General features: G+C 44.2%; 2 protein-coding genes across 7 annotated transcripts in view; one reads left to right on the forward strand and one right to left on the reverse strand.

The window, feature by feature from the left end:
• Positions 1-2,076: 2,076 nt before the first annotated feature.
• Positions 2,077-11,008, forward strand: GRSF1 (G-rich RNA sequence binding factor 1). 4 transcript variants are annotated; one of them, XM_032187154.1, is made up of 10 exons: positions 2,077-2,241; positions 2,411-2,558; positions 3,491-3,646; positions 3,973-4,113; positions 5,584-5,713; positions 7,830-7,996; positions 8,127-8,251; positions 8,861-8,996; positions 9,212-9,295; positions 10,028-11,008. In XM_032187154.1, exons 1-9 carry the CDS (start codon positions 2,077-2,079, stop codon positions 9,268-9,270), a joined length of 1,227 nt encoding a protein of 408 aa, XP_032043045.1. In that variant the 3' UTR covers positions 9,271-9,295; positions 10,028-11,008. The 4 variants fall into 4 exon arrangements, with proteins under 4 accessions (XP_032043045.1, XP_032043044.1, XP_032043043.1 ...); XM_032187153.1 differs by having other exon boundaries at positions 10,610-11,008; XM_032187152.1 differs by having other exon boundaries at positions 10,745-11,008.
• The window catches only part of RUFY3 (RUN and FYVE domain containing 3), a 48,056-nt gene continuing 33,893 nt past the window's right edge, over positions 10,467-24,629 (reverse strand). For 2 of the 3 annotated variants that reach the window (XM_032187149.1, XM_032187150.1), the window contains one exon: positions 21,404-23,600. In XM_032187149.1, coding sequence (XP_032043040.1) covers positions 23,528-23,600 — 73 coding nt within the window. In that variant the 3' untranslated portion in view covers positions 21,404-23,527. Of the gene's footprint in view, positions 13,001-14,041; positions 14,117-14,824; positions 14,853-16,242; positions 16,323-18,144; positions 18,248-21,097; positions 21,218-21,403; positions 23,601-24,629 lie in introns of those variants that run through there. The other variant, XM_032187151.1, reaches the window with a different exon arrangement.

The following is a 24,629-nucleotide window of genomic DNA, read 5'->3' on the forward strand; positions in this document are numbered from 1 at the left end:
CCAGTCAGTGGCCTCACTCAGGCTAAGCTCGTTATCTCCTGCTGAACGCTGAGAGGGTTGTACTTGTACAACTTTGTAATGGGCTCATCTTCCACAGAAAGTGAGGGAAGGCTTGAATAACTGCTTGAATAACTTAAAATAACAATTTCAGAATACACTCCAACAGAATATGAAGTCAATTTTACTTGATGACAGATTGCAGTGATAAATGGTGTATTCCAGCACTAAATATTTGTTTTAGTATGAGCTGACCAAACAAAAGAATAGCTAGTTTAAGTTATTTTTAACAATAATATTTTTAATGGTGGGCATTAAAAGAAATAGTATCTTACAAGGCTGGAAAGGGCTGCTTGGTCAACAAGCCGCATGGAAGGGGCATCTTCTTATTCTCTTTATTTTTACTTAGTGTAACTGATTTCCTCTGGTAAGTAAGATTCACTCAACATCACTACCGAAGAGTGAATAAATGCAAGTTCTATCGTCCTAGGATGATTTTTTTTTTTTTTTTTCCCCTCCGGTTCCTGTTATCAGCAGTGCAGAGGTTTTGCTCCCTCGGGTTTGCTGAAGCCGAGATTCCTGGAAATCGTCACTGTCGACAGATGCCCAACAAAATGGTGCCCTCTAAAGGTAACTCGCACACACTGACAAGCTACGGGACACTCAGCAGTGGGCTGTTTCACTGAACTTGGGAGGCAAGTGTTTCGGAGGTAAAGTGGGTAGAAGACTTGTATATCCGTTGAGGAGAATCAGCCTTACCCCTTGTCTGGATCACAAACCTTCAAGAACCATTCATCTGCATGAACGAGGAATGCACACAGCATTCACTTGACGTATAAGATTCACTGATCTGTTTATTCAGTGACAGTTTACAGCATGACAGCTAGCCTAGAAAAAGAAGTGTTTGAGAGGAATTACAGTAATTAATTTTTGCACCGGTAAAGTTTTCTCATTTAAAGAAGGTGTTAAAGAGAAACCTGATGTTTAGAATATGAAAAATCTTGAAGGTGAAACACCTTGGTACCACTAAATGAATAGACAGAATCACAGAATTTCTAGGTTGGAAGAGACCTCAAGATCATCGAGTCCAACCTCTGACCTAACACTAACAGTCCCCACTAAACCATATCCCTAAGCTCTACATCTAAACGTCTTTTGAAGACTTCCAGGGATGGTGACTCCACCACTTCCCTGGGCAGCCTGTTCCAATGTCTAACGACCCTTTTGGTAAAGAAGTTCTTCCTAAGATCCAACCTAAAACTCCCCTGGCACAACTTAAGCCCATTCCCCCTCGTCCTGTCACCAGGCACGTAAGTATATGATTTGCCTTGAAAATTAAGAATAAAAAATTGAATGCTATTGCCAAGAGATCATCTTTTAATATTTTAATGGTGTTTAATAGTCTATAAGAGTCTCTGAAAGAGTTTATTGCATGAAATAGTTTATAAAAGCAGCAGCTGCCAACAATGAGATGACTTAGAATAGGTTGTTTACAGTTTCAAAACACTGATAAGAAATGTTCAAGGCTTCTGAGATATTCATGGGTTGGCAGTACTACACGGTGAAAGACTTCCATTGAAATCCTGAGACACTTGGATTGATAGCTCATGACGGCTCGATAACACAAAGCTTGAGGATGCCAAGACTGGAAGTAGAGGATGCAGGACAGCAGAGGGCCATCCATCGCTGCCTTCCTGACCACACGACAGGAAGGTTTGGCACCTTGTCTTCCCAACAAACTGCTCAGAGCCCCTGCACCTCAGCCTCCACACCTTTTTCGTTCCCTTGGCTAATCTTTCACCTTGCTGCTCTCTTCCACAAAATGGTTAAGCTTGGAAGGGACCCATGGAGGCCACCTGCTCCAACCACTGCGCTCAAGAAGAGATAAGCAGCGCACGTACCCATCTTTTTTTTTGTTATTTTCCCTTCCTGACATAACATTTGCTGAGGACACCACCACATTCGCGGTGCCCCCCCTCTCCCCTCACGCCACCGAGCGGGTCCCGGCTCCCGCCCCGCGCTGCCGGCGCCTCCTGGGTAGCGAAGGCGGAGCCCCCCCGGCTCTCGCCCCGCCTGCCCATGGCCGCCACCGCCGTCGCCCGCCGCGGGCTGGCCGCGGTGCTGCTGCTGGGTCGCCGCCGCCTCCTGCCCGTCCCGTCCCCATCGCCCTCCCGCCGCCTCCTCCTCAGCGCCGCCGCCGCCTCCCTCCGGCCGCTCGGCGCCGCCGCCCGCCGCTGCAGCCAGGTAGGGGCGGGCGGGAGCGGGCCTAAAATGGCGGCGGCCGCGGGTGAAGCGTGAGGCGAGGGGGGGGGTGGGCGCCAACCGCCAGCGCTGTCAAGGGGAGCGCGGGTGGCAGGCGCTCGCCTCGCCCTTTCTCCTTTATTATTTTTAAAAAAGGTGTTTTTGGGGTCAGGTTGTAGGCTCGCCGTCCCAGGAGCGTCAGCTGTCGGAGCAGGACGCGGAGCCACCCCGGGGAGAAAATGAGGAGGCCGTTTTTCTCGTCAGGGCGCAGGGGTTCCCCTTCTCCTGCTCCGAGGAAGACGTGGTTACCTTTTTTGAGGGTAAGGGAGATAATTTACCTGAGTAATGGGTCAGTGGGATGTTATACAACCTAATACCTGATCATTAGTTAAAAAACAAAAAAACAAAACAAAAACAAACAAACAAAAAAACAAACAAACAAAAAAAAAAAACAAACAACTTACAGACCACTACTCAAAGCAAGATGGGTTCTCAGTTCCATCACTGCAACTCACACGCATAAAGCCAACGATCAGCTTCCAGGATACTGTTAAGTGTCTGGTCATCTTCCAGCAAAGTGTTTCACGTGTAGTTGAGCACATCTTCTCCTTCTTGCTCTGTGTTTCAGTAATAAAGTTACACTGATCCACATCTAAATGCTTTACTGGAATACCGTTATGGTTGGCTTCCATTCCCTCCCCCCTTCTTTTTGATCAAAAAGTGATGCTTACAGGGGGAAACTTCAGAGCCGCTTGCCAATGCTGATGAGCACGCTTTTGCTCAGCTTTGTGAGGCTGATCCTCCCATACTGTAATGTTAAGATGCATCCCTTCATTGTAAGTGAGGTGATCAAATCAAGTTTCTAAGCAGTTTAATAACCTGCTGAACTAAGCTTAGTCTCTTTAAACTGCTAGAGAAAGGAACATAAAACAGGCAGAGCATAAATGATTGAAAGGTGCTATAGCATTTGTTCAAGATTTCAAGTACCTCAAAAACAAACTTTATGAGCAATATGAGGATATTTATTACCCAGTTATATAGCTGTGAATGCCGTGGGATGCCAAATCTCCTTCTTCTCTGTGAGAAGCATTGCGTGTTAAAGCTAGTGGTAGAAATGAGAGTTTCCTAACCTGTGCTTCAAAACAGATGAATGGCTCCACGCAGAATTTGCTGTTTTAGTCTGGAATCAAAAGACTCCCCGTGGTTGATACAGTTGCGTATGTTTCTGTACCACGTGTTCCCTGATTTCTAGGCTGTAGAATTCGGAACGGTGAGAACGGCATACACTTCCTCTTAAACAGGGATGGGAGACGCAGGGGAGATGCCTTGATTGAGCTGGAGTCAAAAGCAGATGTCCAGAAAGCCTTGGAAAAGAACCTGAGATACATGGGCCCACGCTACGTGAAAGGTGAGTTGGAAACAGGTTTAATTGAAGGAAACACAGTAGAGTGAATAAGAACTGCTTGAATACCAAGACAGGCTTGTGCCAGGGGGACAATCAGGGACAAAACCAGTGAACAAAGTGCCATGAAGTCAAAGCTTCTTGGGCTGGGCAGAGAAAGCAAAGCACCTTGTGGCATGAGGGGCAGCACTGGGGGGACCTTTGATTGCATGGGGAGAACGGGAATGAAGGTGGATGCACGGAGGGAAATGCTGCCTTAGAAGGTGCCTGCAGAATGCTACCTTCTGTGTACCATGAAGGAAAATAATGTTTTTTGCCTATATTCCTTGCAGTTTTCGAAGTACATGATAGAGATGTAGAGGGCTTACTGCAGAGTCTGCAGAATGAGTCGCAAGCCATCAGTGATGGAGTCGTACTACTCAGAGGCCTCCCGTTCACCTCCACTGAGGATGACATCGCGGAGTTTTTCTCAGGTAACTCAAAATAGTTTTTACTCTTGTTTATAAGGTATTCTGTGCTCCAAGTTCATGCTCAGCTAGACAGTCGTTCCTCTAAAGGAGAGCTACAAGAGCCACATGCAGCCATGAACACCTTAGTGTAACAGGTTGCTATCCCCCTGCAGTTAGAAGGCAACTAAAGCTTTATTGAACAACCTTTAAGATTACCAGCTACCTTTGACTTTCTGCAGGTCTAACGTAGCTTTGGGACTTGCAGCACTAAATTTTAGGGGAAAAATAAGTAAAGGGAGTAATCTAGGTTCAATATACTTCTCTTGAACTGCTACCAGCACGTAATTTGCCATAGAGGAAGAAGCATGCCTGTATTACAGATAAAGCACAAATGAGTGCAGTATGGGGCCTTTCAACAGTATAATTGTAATAGAACATGCATGTCAATGTTTAGAACTCGGCTAATTTTTGTTTGTTTGTTTCAAATAATGGCTTGTTTGTGGTTGTGAATAGTTACTGCACAATTTCTCAGCCAGTCAGCTACTGGACAGGATGTTTCCCCTGCCCTCAGGGCTGGAGCAGGCCAGGTGGCTGCTACGTACACTTCCTAGGAAAGAAGCCTTCCCGGTGTTTGCAGAGTTTACTTTTTTAGACAAAAGATTAGACTGTAGAGTAAACCAAAAACACTTACTCTCATGTTTCTGCCACTTCAGGTAGGCATGCACACAGTTCTCCAACGTTAAGGCTCATGATAGTCAACATGATGCCAAAAGCAAGGGCTGCTGATAGTAGATTTCTGAACTGATCGCCAGCAGTTAAATAATGTTTATAATCAATCTAGTGCAGAGCTATCACAATGAGGTACCTAGGAAAGCATTTTGAGGTTGCTGTTTCTTTGAGTGCTAGTGAGACCATTCCAGAAGGTAAAAAAAAAAAAAAAAAAAAACAACAAAAAAACAATAGAAGATTACAAAAGCAACCACAACCACAAATGTTGGCTTTCAAAAGTTCACAGGTGTAGGAACCCAGCCCAGTATGCACTGGTATAATCACTGATTAAGGTAGGACTTGCAGCTCTTGGTCTGTATTGTGCCAGATACAACAACATAATGGATTACAGGCTCCCCAGAAAGATACTATGCAGTTAAAAAAAAAAAAAAAAAAGTTAAGTAAACTAGATTTTAGCTGGATTTTAAAGAGAGAGGAAAAACAACCTGAATTAGAGAATATTTCAAGAGCATTTGCGCTCTGGACCTCCTTCTGTGTAGAATTTCCATTCATTTGTTGTTTTTTTTTTTTTTTTACAAGTCCTGTAAACCAGAGTTTTTTAAAAAAAAGAAAAAAGTTAACAATACAGGTATACTTAGGCCAACATGAACAGTTGTTGCAGGACTAGGGGTACTGGATTAATTTGTCAAAAAAGAGGAGTGAAAGGGAAGGGGTGTCCTTGAGCACCAGTTCCTAACATTGTAAATACTTCTTTTCCTCCTATAGGTTTGAGGATAACTGACATAGCTTTTGTTTACCGTGGAGAAAGAAAATCTGGAGAAGCTTACGTGCAGTTTGCAGCTCCTGAAATGGCAGCTAGAGCCCTCCTAAAGCATAAGGAATACATGGGGAGTAGGTAGGTGCTTTGCTGTAGTTAACGGAGTAGAACAACTTGATATGAACCATGTGGTGTGACTTACAGCTTGCCTCTTAGCTTAAGGTACCATACTCATAGTTTTATTGAAGCATGCGTAGAACCCAATTTTTAGGATTCAAATTCCAGAAGGAATTGCAGTAAAATCTTGCTCAGAGTGTCAGACAATTACTTGATGGTTTAGGACATGTCCTTTTTTAATAGTGCCTTCTGAAGGACTGTGTTTCCTAAGCGTTACCTCCTCCAGGGAGGTTTTCTGAGGAGCCTTGACAAAGATGGGGATGAGAACAGAAAGCTTTGTGCACTGCAGAAGCACGTTCACCACTTACAGCTTAAGCAGATTTGGGGCTCTGTCAAAAAAAAAGAGTTCTTTTGAACTTCTCCTGAAGCCAGCCTCACCCTGCCCCAAATTGGGTGCCAGCATTCAGGGTGGGGAGGAGTCCCACCAGGTAGATCCCACCTGCCCAGTCACAAGCGCACGGGGATCCTGCACCTCCTACGAGGTTTGCTGTTGCCAAGGCTTCTGCAGTGGGGCCCACAGCACAGGCAGCCCTTCCCTTCCAGCCAGCACTAAGCACGGTCAGTGTTTCCATGTGGATAGCACGGCATACAGAGCACAACTCACCGCACCTCTGGCTTGAATCCATTGCTGCAGCCGACTGTGGTCAGGTACCAGCCTCCTTGGTGACAGCATCTGCCTGGGCTGCTCTCCTTCCTCAGGACTTTGCATTTAAGTGCGTTTCTCTAGCATGCTGAGGCCCTACACTATGTTCTTCTCACCTGAGAGCTTCCCTTGCCTTAAGCAGAAGTATTTGTAACTTTTTTTCCCCGCTATCCCAAACTATATTAAAAAAAAAACACTCATTTTTATGCTGGTTGGCTTTTAGAGTACTCTGTGATAACTCCCTGATTTATTTTTCTGAATGCCAGATTGCAAGAAACCTCTCCCAGCCTTTCCTTCTCACATACCCTAGGAAGGGCTTCCTTCCCTTCTATTCCTTTACTTCTTGTTTCAAGACTTCTTCCTTGTGTTTGTCCCCCCCCCCCCCCCCATATTAAAAGCTAACAGCTGCTCTGCAGGTGTGCTCAATAATTCCATAGGTGTGGCAGCTCCACACAATTCCCTACCCTCCAGGAGGGATTAATTAATTCCCAGCCTGCCATTAGGGGTTGTTTTAACCTTTCTTTCTGCATGACTAGCCAAGGAACTGAGTAGTTTCCAAACCTGCTGCCAATTAGCTCTGGTTCTTCCTGGGTCATCACTTTTGTCTAGAAGGGGACACTGCTGAGCCTGGGCACGCGGATGCTGAGCTGTAAGCGCTGCCTGGCTGTACGTGGGGTGATGTCTCTTCCTGAGGCTGCTCCTTAGGCAGGGAGGAAGGCCGCCTCACTTGGATGTGCGCGTTCTCTTCTCCATCACATTGTTTCTTCCGTGCTCTGGAAGCCACCTGCTTGGGCGCTGGGAGCTAAACGTGCTCAAGGCCCAGCTGGCTGCTGTTACCAGCTCTAAAAGAGCCTCATAGGAGAGTCCGAAAAAGGGGTTCTGGGGTGGGTGGCTAGAGATACAAGATACTACCCTGTTAATGCTTTCATCTGCTTTGGGGTTAAATTTTTTTTTCAATTGGGGTTTGGAGGGTTTGAGATAAGGCAGTTTGCAGAGGTGTAGTGGGGAAAATAGCCTCAAAAGGATGCATGCTACTGCAGGAAAAAGATCGTGGTTTTGAGTAAAGCTGTATTTCTGCAACAAAACATAGCTTTGGCTTGTAAACGTAGTGCTTCTACAAAAATCTTGGGTAAGGCCATAAACTAAAGACCTTGTCCAGAACAAACTGCCTCACAATACTTGGGTTTATACAGGAAGGTGACTCTCATTGCCCATTGAAAAGGGCTTTCATAGACATAACTGGACAATTTAAATGAATTCTTCAAGACCTTTTCTTGCCAGCTAAGCCAGAATTGTAACAGCTTACAAGGCTCTCATACTTCATGAGCACAGCTGAGCTGGGAAAACATCCAGAATTAATGTCACTTTCTGAAATCTTTGTGTTCTTTCTGGTGGGCCAAGGAGTGCCATGTAATCTTTTCCTTGTAATTTTAGATATATAGAAGTATACGTAAGTAGAAAGCAGCAAATGCAAAGGCATGTGCCTTATCACAAGCAGATAGCGACCTTCCCCAGGCTGAGACGGGAGCTTGAATTGATTGCTGAAGCGAGGAGGTTGAGTGACAGTGCAAGCTCCGATGCCAAGAGACAGAACCAGAACCGTGAGTCGCACCCTGTGGCGCGTGTGTTGTTTGAGGCCCCTTTGTCTTACCCTCACTGCTGCTGTGGGCACAGCCATGTGAGGAAGGTGATAATTACAAGGGTTAATGATGTTTTCCTTTGATTCCCCAGAACTAGGTAATGAAGAAACAGAAAGCTCCGGGCACTGTTCAGAACCTGGGAGCACCTCATCATGGCCACATGTTGTCCACGTGAGGGGTTTTCCTACCGAAACTAGAGCCCAAGACATAATAAATGTGAGTAGCAGTAAAAGTATGCATCGAGTTCAGTTGTAACTACTAATGGTAACCTACGATCAATCTGTCCAGCTGAAATGACTGAAAGTTTTTGCTTTCTCTGTATCAGTCCTCAGTGCTGCGTGGCACTGGGCGTTGGGAAACTTGAACTGACATCGAAATGCTGAGGGACACTAAAAGGGTCACAGGCTCCCACATGTGCCCTGGCCTCATGGGTGCAGCGGTGATACCTGGGGAAGGTGACAGCTTGCAGGGCTGTGCTGAATGCCCACCAGCATGAACTGTGTCCTGTTGTACCCTTAGCTGACTGTACAGAAATTTTAATATCAAATATATTTCATTTTAATAGTGTATGGTCACAGAGCAAGTGCACCCGCATTTGATGCCTTTGGTCATGGTACAGAAGGGTGCTGTGGGAGGCTAGTTCTCCATCAGGAGTTACCCTGACAGAGGGCAGGAGGCTGCACATTGGCCTCACCCAGCTAGGAGGGGACTTGAGCTGCTCAAGTGCTCAGTCCCTAGGGTTGGACAAGCTTTGCGAGTACAAACAGGATGGTTTCTGGTAGGAGTTTTTTCTGGTAATGTTTTTTCCCCCTCACTTCCTTCCAGTTTTTCGCCCCACTGAAGCCCACAAGGGTCATGGTGGAATACAACTCCCATGGAGATGCCACAGGAGAAGCAGATGTGCATTTTGAGAGCCACAGCGATGCAGTCAGTGCAATGGCCAAGGAGGGGACACAGCTGCGTGAGTAAAGAGGAAGGGGGACTTAAAACACTGAGACTCCCCCCTCCTCGAGCACTGCTTCTTGTCTACCTACTTGTAGCATCCTGTGCAACAGGATTGTCTTGGAAATAGAATTCCAAATTACCCTAAAATGTTAAATTGGCTTTCTGGGAGAGAAAAAAAATGCAGCAGCTACAAGTCACTGAACGCAAATTGCCTCTCATATTGTTCCCTAGAGTGCGGTACCATTGAATTATTCCTGAATGAACATCCAAAGGCAGAACAAGACTGCTAGTGACAGGGGCAAGATCGCAGCTTTGGTGAGCACATCTTTCTATTCTATTGCTCCTGTTCCACTTTTAGCATGCGTGATACTTGGCATTTCACATAGCTTCCAGGCTAAAATTGAGAGCAAGTGGCTGAGGCCGATCATCACAGCTAATCCAAGGGCAGGCCTCACGCCTCACACGCTGGCCCATGAAGCTGAAATCCCCAGGGATAAATTCTTGTGGCAGAGGGGCAGCAGCTCTTGGCCGAGGTCACAGCCAGAGGCTGCTGCACTCTCCTGACACTGCAGCCCCACACAGAAACGTGCCGTGCTGTAGCTGAGGCCTGCTGCCATGTGCCGCAGTGCTTCTTCCCCTAGCTTTTCCCTCCTCCCCATGAAGCTGTCCTACTTTTCATCTGTTCAAGGTTCTGATGGGGCCGTATTCCCTGGCACAGACACAAAGGAGTGGCTAAATATTTTTCTACTGTCACCCAGAACTGTTCCTGGCCTTTGTGCTGGGACTTAGTCCCAGCAGAATCAGCTTCCCCTGTGTCAGATCAACTTCAGCACCACATGAAAGTTATTCACCTCTTGGAGGCTGTCTGTCTCAGCTTATCTTTTTACTGACATCTTCCACCACTGCTGAATTCTACAATTCCATTGTTGGTGACCATAATTTAGATTAAGATGCAGTGGTACATTTAAAAAAAAAAAAAAGAACAGTAGTAAGGTGCAGTGAGGTAGTGATGGTTTTTATTTCTCTCCCCCACCCCTTTCTTTTTAGGCCAGAGTGAACACATTTCTTAGGTACAAGCGTAAAGTTTGTGTACTGTGTCACTGCTTAATTAAATGGACAAACTATAAAATTTAGTTTGGATTTATGTAAAAAGCATGTAATAAACTGTGTTGACATACTGTGGGAAGGTTGTCTGTCCTAAAAGTAGAAAAAGCTGTACCGGAGGAACAGCAAGTGCTGCAGAACAGCCTCCAGCTGTGTGCTGGTGTACAAAGCATTAATAAAACACCAGAATGGGCCATTAACGCCACCCAAACGATTGAAGATCCCCGTACACAGAAGGCAGCAGGTGTGCTGTGTAGTGTAGCTAATACCTCGTCCCTCCTGCCATGCCTCTCTTGTTTCCGCATTGGCATCTGTTACTGGTTGTGAAATACTTTCATACCCACAGCCAAAGCAGAAGGGAAAGCCCACTCAGGACACAGGATACAGATGAGAAAGTTTTTATTGTTGCATGTGGAACAAAATTAACAACAGAAAAAGAGCCTTCTGCTCCGCCCCATCCAAACGTGCAGGTACGAACCCCAAAATCCAGCATTACCTGAGCAAACATGCCTTTAACATTTGCAGCATCACCAAGTGTAACACCAGTACGTGAAAGCAGAGCCTTCCACCAAGATCAACCAGGGAGGCGGTGACTGTTGACACAACTGACAGCCAACGTGGTCATGCTCTGGTCTTTCTGAACGCCAGTTTCTGTTACAGCAGCCGGAGCCGTATTTTGAAGGGTTTCAGCTGTCTTCGTAAAGGGCTGCTTGTTCATGGAGATCTCGTGTAACGATGAAGGACCTGCTCAAGAACTGTCCTGCTTTGTACACGAAGATGATCACAACATTCACTACAAGCAAGCGGAGCAGCAGCCACTCCTGCTAAAGCAGCAGAAAGCTGCGTACAGGTCACAAGTAAGCTGTGATTCCAGAGCTGCAAAATTGCTCGGACGCCTCAGCAATAAAGTCACTTCAGTAAGCGCCTGGTTTCCAGTTTAATTCTCCAGCACTGAAGTTGCATGGGTCAGACTTTCTCCTGGGGGATGAGTCACTCTGGGTTCGGGTGCAGGAATTTGCTATCCGCAGTGCGTACACCATGTACACAAAGCTGCTAACAATAAATTCAGTATCTCATGCATTACCTATGGTGCTTCACCCCTTCAAAGCAAATGTTTGCTCACATTTCAATTCTAAGCTTTTCCAATTTTAAAACTATTTACAATTTTTTTTTTAACCTACTTTAGGGGATAGCAGCAAGGAAATTCATGTGGTAACTACCACAGGGGGGACTAAAGAGCAGATAAAGGGAAAGTTGGAAGTTGCTCCCCTCTGTTTAGCGCTGTCTCTGAAGGGCACTAAGAGGAGTTGGAGAACTTGGGCGGCTGAACACACCGAGGCCTACGGGGAAGCAGGAAAGGGGAAGTTCTTGGTACAAACTCTAGCACCAAGCACATAAAAAACCTCAACTCTGATGTGCTTTTTAGTGCAGTTCCAGCCAGTCTAGTGAAGGAAAATCCTCTCTGGAGTGTTAAAACACTACCCCCAATAAAATTTCTCCAAAACCAAATACTTCTGTCACATATAAATACATCAGTTCTCTACAGATTACAAAACATACCGTGGCCCTAAAGACTGAAGTCTCCCAGTACAGAACCAACCAAATAAACTATGACATACTGCCTGCTTTACAAGGAAGCCACCACTGCTTTTTGAGAAACGTGCAATTCCTTTTAACAGCAACAAAGATAGATGTAGCATGAATCACAAAAACTAAACTGTGTTCAGATCAGGATTTCTCATAGGTGCAAAGTACTTAAACTTCATATCACCTTCATTTTGATCTAAAGCAAAACCCGTGTAATATGAGCTGTGTTACAACCACACTTTCACGTGCACAACGGAGAGAAGAGAGGTGCACAGATGTGGCCCTAAATCCCTCTGTGTAACAGTATTTTGTATTTAAATATTTGTGACTCAAATCCCCCCAGGGATCAAGATAGGAAGCAGAGTTGCAGCCCTTTGGGCTGACCACCATTTTGTGGCCATGAAGTCACAGTGAGGGTCTCTGGTAGGAAGGTCAGAGATGACTTAAAGCACTTCCCTGCTGATCAGTGCAGGTGAGCTCTCACATCACATGCCTTAAAAAAACAAACAAACAAACAAAAACAACCTTATCCCATCTCAAGAGTCCCTATAAAAGGATAATTTCACAGCTTTGTTTGATACTGATTTGCATAGCAAGCCCACGGCCAGAGGACTGAAGAAATTAAGCCAGAAAACTTTTTTTTTTTGGCATGTTACCTGGACTCTTTCACCTGGCACTGAAGTAGCACGGTTGAGCCAGATTGTCAAAGGCAGCAGGGAAAGGGGAAACGGTATTTCAAGTGCAGCCAGACATGAGGATTAAAAAAATGCTCCTGTTTTGCTTTCAGTGAGCCATTGCTTAGCAGCAGCATGCCCTCACATGACATGCTCGGGGATGACAACATCCCTGACTTGGGCACACAGACACACGGCTCTATCTGGGGTGGAGGCTCTGTTCTCACAGCATCCTGAGGCTGCTCGGTCACACCTTAAGGCTACTCGATGTGAAATTCCCCAAGCAGTTCCCCCTGGCACAAGCTCAGGTCTGAGAACTGGCAGGTTTTTCTACAGGGAAGGCTCAGACTTTGTTTTAGTTGCAAGAGACTAAACACCATCAAAGCTGCTTCCCCCTCTGGCCTCCCAAGAACACAGGCAAGCGTCTTCTCTTCAAATTCCTCTTGAACAACCCCGGAGACATTGATCAGCTACAACATTTTTTTATGGTCACTGCTCTGCAGCCCGGCTCCTACAAGGGACTGGTCGAATACTGCTGGATGAGCTGCTTGTGGCAGGGATTGCAGACAGACTCTGGGTTAATACTGGACGGGAGGGGCAGCTCATTTGCTGAACAGGCCTCGCAGAAGACACCACCGCAGTTCTTGCAGATGTTCTGAAACAGGAAGAGAAGAGAAAAATTCAGGGATGCTGAAAACACTTGAGCTTTTTCTCATTAACCTTCAGTCAATTCAAATCCTCTACTGGACTAGAGAAAGATGCTCAAAATTGCACTCTTGCCCCCTCTGAAGACCAGAAGCTTTTCTTGTGCTTACAGCATCAGAGAAGAGCAGGTGAGGACTTGTAGTGAAGTGGTACGAGTAATCAGTAATGAACCGTTTAAGTTTTGATTCAGTCTAGTCACAACTTACAGCTAGAGCATTTTGTCCTGAGATGCACATTATGATTTTATAGTCAGACAAACACAGGAATGAGAAGTCCTACTTGAAAGCTCCCTGGTCAGATAGCCTCGCTGTGCTCCCTAGCCTCCCCCCAAAAAAAATTCGAAGGAAATATTTGGAACCGTGGTACTGGTTTATCTTTAACCCGGTGTGGAGGTCAGAGCCTTGTGCCGGGAGCTGACGACTCCTCCCTGCTCTGGTCTGTTCCCAGATCGCCACCAGAGCTTTCTGGTGCAGGTCTTGTTAAGAAAAATAAGGGAAAACACAGCGAAACGACACCTAGCTCACCACTGAAGTACGTGCAGCAGTACGGCCAGGGTGCCTGCTGCACTGACAGCAGTTGGTATCACTGCCCTGACTGCTGGCCACAAAGAAGGATAAAAAAGTGATGTTTGTTAAAAAAAAAAAAAAAAAAAAAAGGCAAGAGAAAAAGGTATAGTGGCTGAAGTGGAGAAGTAATAAGCATTAACACCCTCTTCTCACTTCTGATTGATCCCAGAGATAATCATCTAGTTAAAAAGGAAATGTGCTGTAAAGGAGAAGGAAAAGCAAACCACGGGGCACAGCGCAAGCTGGGAACCCTCAAATGGCCACCGTCTAACAAGTACATCTTACGGGTCAAATACACATCAGAAAAAGGTTAATTTTGTTGCCCCAGGTCACTAGTAGGAAATCTGCACCACTTGAAGAGAGAAATCAGAGGAAATGCACATTCACCACGTGGCTGAGGTGACAATACCAGCCCTCACAATTACCTTTTTCTTGTTTCGGCTGCTTTCTTCCTGGCAGAGCTGGCAGATCTGGGCGTTTCCAGGTCCTGATGGCTGTTCCTAAACCCGTGATGAAAGCCAAGACATTTTACTTTACTTGCCTGCTTTACTTGGGCCCTGTGGTAGACCCTTGTGATCCTTATTTTAAAACAGGGACGAAGATTTCTCACTGTTGTGTTTTTAGCCCCTCTCAATTCACAACCCACCAGGCAGCCATGCTGGGCCAGCGTGCATTTATCTGCAGGACAGTTGCCCTGGCTACACCACGGCTCCAGCTGTGCTTTGCCAGGCACTCGGGAGAAAGAACAGGCTCTGGTCAATTTGATGTGCACAGAAGCAACTGAAGAGAAAAACAACTAACCCTTCCCTCTAGCCTACAAAAAGGCTAGGCAAAACCCTAACCCAAACCAGGAAGGTTACACACTGCCATTTTCACAAATATTACATTATTCTTTCATTGTTTTTTTTAAAAGACACCGACCTAGGACAGGAACCATAAAAGAGGTTAATACAGTTTTGCTCAGATGGCAAAATGAATGTAAATGTAGCACCGACAACTAAAAGCCTTCCTACTGAGCTAAGCAGCACTTTTCCACTAGGGAACCAGATTGTTGCTACACACTCTACAAACATAAATCCTCACAAAGGCAAAAAACCCAAAACACAAACTCCAGGGTACTGGGGCCAAGGAAAATACTGCAGTAACCTAGGAGCTCCCTCGGCACACTTGCTGTTCAGTATTTCAGTGCTAGAGAAGGAATCACCAACCTGCTCTTCCTGTGTGTCACTCTGCAACCTGCAAGAGAAAAACATCATCACTTTGAGCCAGCACTTCAGTCACTGCTACTGTTGAGAACAACAAAATCATAGAACCATAGAATATCCCGAGTTGGAAGCGACCTACAAGGATCATTGAGTCCAACTCCTGGCACTGCACAGGTCTACCCAAAATTTTAGACCACGTGACTTAGTGCACAGTCCAAATGCTTCTTAAATTTAGACCAACATCTGGACGATCAGAGGATTTCCTCCGTTCTGTCATTAATATCCCACCCAGAGTGATTTCTGGTTTTGTTTCTTCCAAACCACACTGCCAAGTCTGCTCACACGAGAGCTGAGGCAGTCATAAACTTCATCAAACAGAGAAGCAAACAGGCAGCACGTCACTGGCGTTATAGAATAAACGTTAGACACACAGCACACTCCTGGCTAAATGGAAAAACTTATAAAATGACTCCTGAAAAGCAGAAAAAAAGGGAGCCCTAACATGGAAGAACAGTTTAGACAACATACACGTAGTTCAAAATTAACATTAAACTTATTGCAAAATGATTGATCCCCCAGATCCGTGAACAGGCAATGACAACATTATATTAAAAAGCCTTCCAGACAAATCGGCAGACTGATGCTCGTATTGCCAACGCGCTCAAGGTGAAACGGGCAAAAAGCATCAGTGGCCTGGAAGGTTTTAATATCCAGTAAAGAAGATTTGAATAGAGCCCATGCTATTTTTAAGACAACACTTTTCCAATCACCTTTGCATTAGCATTCAGCGCACCACGTCAGAGCGCTGTGTATTTCCACTCACGTTCAGAGAGCAGTTGCTCAGAGAAAAGGGCTGTTGCCATCTCTGAGCAACATCCTCATTACAGAGCTCTTCCCTATCAGATTTAAAACTTACATTTAAACCTAAATCTTAAGCTTAACTTTCAAAGGCTAAACACATCCTGTGACAACAATCCTCGACTCTGTTTAGAATCCAACAATTCTGTTTAGAAAAATGCTACCAGAGGTACTTTTTTTTTTTTTAAAATATGGCCACATTCTTGAATCACTATTTTAAGTTCTTCTCAAACAGCTATTTTTATCCAGAAGCCACTATTTATTCACTGCAGGTGTCACAGATTCACCAACGCTTCTCCTATCTCCCACCATCAAAAGATACCTTCTTTGGATGCTAGCATCAAAGGTCCAGATCTGTGCCGGATTTGGTTTATGAGGCTTCATTAAAGATGAAAAATAAGGAAACACTAGATTTATATAGAAACAAGTTCAAAGGTAAATAGGAGAAAGAGAGGGGCTTTTCACATCCAGTAACCTTGATGTCAAGCAGCAGAACCTGCTTCTTCCCTTTGACAGGGATTAGAAAAAGAAAAGGCAAAAATTAGATTTCTTTTCTTCCATACTTGTATGTCAGGCCACTGTTTTCCTCTCTCTGAGGCTGTTTCAATTTCGCATTTTCTTCCTGGATTTTGAGCTTCCCATCCTGCCAAAAGGAAACATTTACCTGTCAGTCAAACCACGTTAACAGCTCCCACTTCATCTCTGCCACACTGCAAAAGGAGAGTTCACGCTGATATTTAGGGAACAGTGATCTCACTGACCCACTCTGGACATGGAGGCGTTTGGGCACTCGAAAACGTACAATCCCCAGTCCACCCTAAGAGCAGCTTTGCATGCTTTTCTTTTGCTATGAACACGGTTGATTTCACATTTTAGAGCTGGACTTTTGAACATGTCCAATGGTCTCCTTTTACTACAGGACAAGAAACTCTGGCCACTTTATTTTATTTTTATTTTTTTTTAATTCTTCTGTACAGCAGAGGTTGAAAAGGTAAATAGGCTCTACAGGCTTTTAGAGAACTGGTCATGGTGACAAATCTTCTCAACCAGTAAAGAAAAATCCCCTCCTACTCCCTGTCTGATAACTGGGTCATAGCCTGAGCCATATATGTACGGAACAACTCTTTGACACGTGCCTATGTCAGAATTCGCCTGCTCACTACATAGCAAGTACTGGCAGAATCACCCATGCATGCGTGGCTCTCAAGTCACAACCATCATCACAGCACAGCCCTTAAACTCCTGAAAATGCAACCTTCCATTAGACCAGGAATCTCCTACAAGTTCTGTGGCAAAAGAAATCCATTCTGAAACATGTTTTTTTTCCTCCCCCCCTCCACATTGGCCCATTTGCTCTTAGCAGGAGCAGAACCCTATTGAGGCTTGCTGAGGAAAGGAGGCTAACCACACACCACCAGCTGTTCTCACACCCAGTGACAAGCTGGCACACAAGCAGTAAGGAAAAGCAGCAACTCTGCATTCCAGATAGCTAGCCAACTTCTGCTTAGGAGATCAGCCTGCCCCATTTTGGTGTGTTTCTACTGGCCAAGAGCACTGCACTGGGATCTCAATTCTTTGTTGAATTATATCTGTGCCACTAGAGCACCATGACGTTTTGATAAATGAATCGTGATGCTTAAGTAGCTTCGCAGGAATTGTGTGTAATATCAGTTAGGGGAAAAAAAAAAAAAAAAGGAAGCTTAAAGCAAACCAGGGGAGCCCAGTGAAGGCAACTCTCAAGTGCAGCAACCCACACATGAATTTCAGAAACCACCTCTTTTTTCACAGTTCTCATATTTATGAGTTTTGCTCTCCAAAACATCTGCCAATTCCCAGCAAGACAGCCCGTTTTGTTTTACAGAAAAACCTGTAGAGCAGATTTTCACTTTCAAAGGCAAATTACTTCTAAAAAGGGAGTTTCACTCAGGGACTATCAGTTTTACTCTGGAGATGAACATTGAATTTTACTTTGAAAAACACTGAATTCACTAATGCACAGCACTGAAAGAACACTGAAAGTGATTTGTGATGCCCTTCAAAGATAATTTTGTTTTCCAAGTTGTACTATTTTTCAGGAGAATTTCCCTTATTATGATGCAAAAAAGTAGAGTGAGCAAGCTTGCTTTTCACTACCTGTAATGCATACAGCATCTCTCCTGCTGTACATTTGGTTTTCATGAACTATTGAAGGAAACCATGATTGCTCTCAAGATTTTGTCAGGTACCCAGCCTAGAAGAGCAATTCTGTGTTCTGCAATTCAATGTAATGTGTAAAATCTTTCTTTTGAGTCCCAATCAAATGAAATGCCTATTTACCACGTGCAAGAAGTGTTCCAAAGCTTACCTTGTTGTGTCACATTAATAGTACTTATTAAAGCCTAATAAAGCTTCAGAAAAGAGAATGAGCATAATGAAACCTTACTTCAAATTTAAGCCAAGAGGAAAAAATAAGTCATGTTACCTACCGCTTTTAACCAATTCTTTGAGACTTTTTTGTTTCCTTGGCTGCTTTGGTGATTCTGTGACCATCTGTCTCTTTCCCGCTTTAGTTCCAGTTCAAGGTGGCTCCTGTAATATCAAGGTGGAATTAGGAATAAAGGCTATGGTTTTATAACACTCAACATCAAGAGCCGTTACATTATAAAAACTAATTAATTCTCTTTATCCTAGAGCAATTGAAGCCCAATTCTAGAGCTAAAAACTTCCTCTCAGTAAAAGGCTGTTTCACATGTGTGAAGCCACAAAAGGCCAGGATGGAGAACCTAAATGTTCATGTAATTCTAGCACGAATTTGCTGAAAATAAGCCTGTTGACTGTGTCTGCAAGTCCTTAAAAAAATACCAAGCTATTCATCCGTCCTAGTACTGTCAGTCAGCACCCTGTTCAAGACATGCTTCAGCAGATGACCTGCTACATGACAGGCTGTGAAACCCAAGGCAATATCCTCACACACTTCTCAAAGCCATCCAGACATGACAGAGTCCTCCTCTCTCTGAGCTGTGGCAATCCTTCAAGCCCTTGTGTGGACTTGAACAGGAGAAGCGAGTCCCTGGGCTGGAAGCAGGCCGTGTGTGCTGTTTCCCAGCCCGCAGTTACTTCCACGGCCTAGCCTTATCGGTAACCACGGGGTGATGCACGCTCCCTCAGACTGCTAAGCAGCCAGGCTGCCGAGGCTTTAGTGTCACCTCACGCGGGGCGTGCTGCGGTACATCGAGCCAGAGGGAACAACAGCGAGGCTGAGTGCAGCACGTTTGTATTCGGGAGGACAGCTGATCAGCGGGCCAAGGACAGATGAGCGAGCACATCTGAGGTCCCCGATACAGCCTGAGGAAAAGCACAACTCCAAATCCAGCCGTGGGTCACCCATCCTTTACTCTAGGGCACCGGAAAGCTCCACAATCACAGCCTGCCAGCACACAGCAGCACCAAAGCTCTTGGAGCGCACAGAACTGGGGGCTGAAGCACCAGAAATCCTATTTTCTGAAATCTTTACAAGGTAATTGGACAGTAATATGGTAGCTACAGTGAAGAACAACTCCTTCTCCAAAAGCAAAGGCTAGAAATTGAATAACGTACATGCTGGTAAACACATTGGCAGGATTTGTACCACAAAACACTCATAATCCTCATTTCTGCTAAGAAAATATGTCTTATTAACCTCACCAGTCTCAATGCTCAAACATTTATTTTTTTTTAAATAACTTGACTGCATCCTCATTAATTACAAAGCCTAACTGAAATGAATAAAGCTGGTGGGAACTTAGATCAAGAAATTAATCTTTATCCATGTGGACATTCAAAAACAAACCACCCGGGGGAAATCTTGCTTACAATTCGATTAACACAAAATTCCTCATTTCTTCTCAAAAGGACACAATTCAAGCAAGACTACCTGCTACCCTCACTTAAACCTATCAGCGCAGCCTCCTGGTAAAGGAGGCACAATCATTTTCAAACTGCCACCTCGATCTAGCATGAGCAATGCTGTATTCAGAAAGGGGTGGATTGATGCCAAAATATACCAATTTGAAAACATCCTCCCCAGGTGCTATACTAATTCAGTTAAACTGACTTAGCGTGAGGTGCATGTGCAAAGATATATTCCCTGCATATACCTAATAATATCACTGGACTCACCCATGCACACCTGGGACTAGCACGAGTTTCTGATCAAAGCCATTTGCTGGCTTTGTGAGCAGCCTCGGTAACTTTTTGAAACAGGAAACAAAAGAAACTGTGCCATGATAGGGGACAAAAAAAAATGCACCCAGCAGTGCTTCCACACCATTCACTCCAGTGACCTTGCTGCAGAAGAGAGGAAGCATCATGGCTGCAGATAGAAAGACGCTCTGCTATTTTAAGATAAGAGGATTTCTGTTTTCCTCTTGTTGGTAAACTGATGACACTGCAGGGGGGAAAGCTGACAGCTCTTGTTAAGTTTCCTGTATTGGCTTCCAGCTTTTTAGTTGTCACCCAGCAAAACTGAGACCCCTGCCAGAGTGGTTCCAAAGAATGTTTATCAATATGGTGACAGTCACTTCATATGAATATCTATATTTATATATGTGATGGCAGGGTTTCAACTAGAAAAATCATAGCGCTTTGTCGGACTGACCATCAAGATTGCTTCCCTTGCTCCTTAATCCTTCCACGATAGCCCTAGGCAAAGACATCTTTGAGCCACATCTGACTATGAGCAGCAGACAAATTGTTTGCTTTTCTTGTTTGCTTCAGACTCCCTTCAGGTTGCAGGTTATGCTGCTACAAGTGAGAAGTCTGGTGTAATGTTAGATTTTGGAGAGGTCTATGTGGCTGTCAGAGGCCTGACTGCATGTTGAAGCATACAGCCAACTAACTCAAGCTCCCTAGAGCAGACTAACCTGCAATAGCATCTTGGTGCACATCAAGGACTGACCAAGCTTCCCAAACACATTTTGTACTTTGCCGTGATCTCCATCCTCCTACCTCACTAGCACTGCCAGTTCTTAAAAGAGATGGTTCTGGGCAGATGCCCAAAGTGCAGAAAGCATCCATGGAAATTTCTGTATTCAAAAAGAACACCCTGACGTTTCATTTCCATCCAAGAGATGTTCTGCAGCCTGTTTCTGATATTTCCTCGCCACAAAGATTTGTACTTTCGCTTGTGAGTTCTGCTGACCACTCAGTGTTTTTTTTTTTGTTTGTTTTGCATTTCCTTGCAATCACATTTTCAACATTTTAACTTTAAAGATACCCATGTTAAAAGCCTTGCTGTCTCACAAAGCATTTCACCTCCCCACTGTTAATGTCACCTGGAATCAAAATCAGGTCTCGTCCCTCCGCCTGCAGCCCCTTCCTCCTTTTAGAACTGCCCTGCCTGCTTTTGTCTACACACAGTAAGAACAGCCCAGAAAATAAATTAGAAAAGGATCTCTTCACCGCTGCCTGGAGAGCTCTTCCACTTCTAGCTGGAGGCTGTTGATTTTGTCCCCAAACTCCTGCTTGAAGAGACGGTTGTCCTGCTGGGCCAGCTGACGGTCCTTCTCTGCCTGTCGCAATCTGGATTTGAGCCACATGAACTTGTGATAAAAAACAAAAGCCATGGTGGGGAGGAAGACCGAGTTTAAACAACAAATTAAAAAACCCAGTGAAAAGGTAAAGCCAAAAAAAGGGATGGTAAAAGCAATGGGAAGGAGGAAAATATTTTAAAGAAATGCAAAATGCAGGTGAACCAGGCAGAAGCGCTGATTTTCAGTTTTTTTTTATTCTATTACTACAGTTTACAGCCATTAGATGAAAAACATAAAACATCACTTTTATCCAGATTCAAAGCAAACCTCAAGTACACAGAATTTTAAGTCAAATTTGAATTTAATGTATGTTACATCTCAGCTTTACGCACGTAACTGGAACTTGCAACATAGGTTAGCTACTATATTTAGAATTAGTGCATTTTCCTGGTTTCTTCCACAGACTGTCACACTGACTCAAGCGCCCAGGCATTAGTACCCCAAAGCATCTCTGCTTCGGGTCTGACATCAGAAATTGCCAGATGCGTAATTCTGTCTGATTTTAACATTGTTGTGACAGCAAACGAAACCAGCCCAATCCCCTATTCCTACAGGGGAAATTTGAGGAGAGGCAGGGGTGTTAATAGTTCTAACTCGCTACTCGGATACGCCTTGATGAAAGCTTTCACCATTTTTTTGCCCCCCGCAGGTAGTTAAAATGCATTTCTAGTAAAGGATTACTGAAGGTTAAGTTTATACTTTCAAGCATGAGACTTGGGCATCGCTTAAAGATCGAGACCTGGTCTCCAAGTCTGCTTGTGTGCGGGTGTCCATTGAACAAGCTAAGCAGTGGCACACGCTTGTGCATAGGAGGACTAGGCTGAGCCTCACAGGTTTTTAAACGTACCTAGCGAGAGTCAATAGGTATCTTTTCCCAGTTGTGTTTCAGTCACATCTGCCTCCTGCTGCCCCACGGAGCGCTATCCAACAGCGCAAAGGGGGAACTGGCACCGAAGAATTTTTACAACCATCTCACCAGAGCAAATAAACCTTATTTCACTCAAACCTCCCCAATATCATTTTCTTGAGAGAAAAACATCTCTAGGAGCACTTATAAGGTAAAGGCTGTAAAGGGCCAGCACATTGAACTTCTGTGGCCACAGGGAGGAGGATATTAATTTACAATAGTCCAAGGTACTGTTGCTTACAGTTTTGCACTAGGGTATTACAATGACAATTATTTTTCCTATCCAGAGATGTTTCCAAGCTTTAGCTGTTCTTTCACTAGCAAATTCCATGTTTGTATTGAGCAACAGAAACTTCGAAGCAAATGAAAGAAGTGTAACAGTAAAAGGCAACTCTTCCTTTTAAACCACTAACTACTCATTCAAGGAGTGGTCAAGTACCAAATTACCATTTCCACTCCCCACCACTGCACATTTTTCTTTTTATTTTGTTTATTTCAAACACTAGAGTATAAAGATCAGATTTTTTTTTTAATTTTTTTTGTAAAACATGTAACTTCCCCTTCTAGGGAGAGGAGAGATCTATCAAAAAACACCTCTCCTCAGCTTCCTTCAGTCAGGAAGAACAGCAAGGTATGTCTAGAGGGACTCATGGCAGAGGTAGAAGGCAATGCAGAGATAAGGAGGTTTTCACTGAACTTACCACTCTATCATGTTACTCTAAGACACCTAGCTACTAATTCTGGACACATGAAGTTTAAAGGAATAAGGATAAGTCCCTACCCTCCCACCAAGTCACTAAGGCAAAATCGTTGCAAGCAGTCTTGGTTACAAGAGGGCTGGTCTTCGCGGCGATGAGCTATCGAGTCGTGCCCATCTGTCTTTGACTTGGGGCTGAACCCACAGAACAGAAGTGAATGGGTAAACGGCTTGGGGTACGCACACAACTACTTTCAACAACTTCCAGGGATGCATTTTCTCCTCTACTTCACAAAAAGGGAAACACAGAAAACTAGTTGACTTTCCAGAGCTGGCCAATGCAATATCGGCTCGGCCAACGCGCCTAGTATCCATCATACATGTTGAAGACTTGTGCTGCTGCATACGGCATGCATCACCGGGATGTACAGAACCACATTCCTTACGCTTTTCTGGTGTGTTTATTGGCCAACTCATTGGTACTTTTAACACAGTTTAAATGGCAAAGTTGGGGATTTTTAATATCCGACTAAATCTCTGAAGAAAAACTCACTGATTTTAAAAACTCAGCAAATTCCAAATCAACTTTAGATGACAATTAACATTTTAACAGTTGGTTTTTAGCAATTCTCAAGTTCTTCCCTCATAAATGAGTTCTGATGTCAGAGCTGTGAGGTGACCAGACATAAAAACATCTAATGATGTTTCTGGATCAGTTTGTTTGCTGCACTATTTAAGGTTTTTGCCTGTTTCACCAAATCCTTTTCACTGTATAAGTAAGTCAGAATGAGGATGAGGAGGAAATGGAAAAAAATAGGAACAGCAAGAGAAAAAGAGCAAGTCAATTAGCTGAGAAGATACAATACATTTTAAAATACAATTTTTCTACAAGCAGACTGACCTATGTCATTAAGAGACATAAACCCTAAAAATAAGAACATCAATTTAGTGCAATGAACTATTCATTAAGTAAGTCTCACACAATACATCTTGCCAGGACCTAAGGTTTCCCCTGGTTTTGCTCAAAGCTAGCAGTTAAGGCAATTCACAGAGATCAAACTTCTGAACCTTTGGCCAAACAAGAAAAAAGGGGAAAAGGAGCACTGCTCCTTGCCACATAAACCCAACTTCACTGCCGAGGCCATCTTAATTACATGAGGGTTAATAACATGAAAGCAACACAGCCACGAGGTTGGAGCTTAGCCTGTAGGAATGACATCCATCTAGTCCAGGACATCTCCATCAACCTTTAGTGACAATCAGGCTGCCCTATCATCTTCCTTGAGGTACTTTCACGTGAGATTTTTTTCAAGCTTATTTTTCTCAGAAAGTATAAGAATCAGAGCATTTGTCAGTTCATAAAGAGAATGGTTCAAATTTTAGGGTGTGTTTCTTCTTCTTCTTTTTTTTTTTTTTTTCTTCAAAACAGTACCAGAGAGATCTGGAATAACCAAGCATCTGTAAAACTGGCCTCTGCTGTATGCTTGTCCTCCTTGCTCCCACGGCAATAGTTATCAAAAATCAGGCACTTCTTTAACTGCGTGGCTGTACTATCAGATGCATCAGTGCTATCAGAGATGGTAACTGACTGTGTAACATACAAATACGCAGCTGACACAGATAAACAAAGCTGCTACCTTTAGTACTGTTCTAGCAGTATATTTTTTAATGCAAGCCCTCCTAATTATGCAAAACACTTCTAACAGTATCTCAAAATTATCGCTGAGATTGAATCCTACTCGCTCAATGTAAAGCTATTTAGAGGTGCCTAAGCACTGCATTTGGGCTCTCACCTAC

This window comes from Aythya fuligula, chromosome 4 (assembly GCF_009819795.1).
Source record: "Aythya fuligula isolate bAytFul2 chromosome 4, bAytFul2.pri, whole genome shotgun sequence".
Classification (NCBI taxonomy): domain Eukaryota; kingdom Metazoa; phylum Chordata; class Aves; order Anseriformes; family Anatidae; genus Aythya; species Aythya fuligula.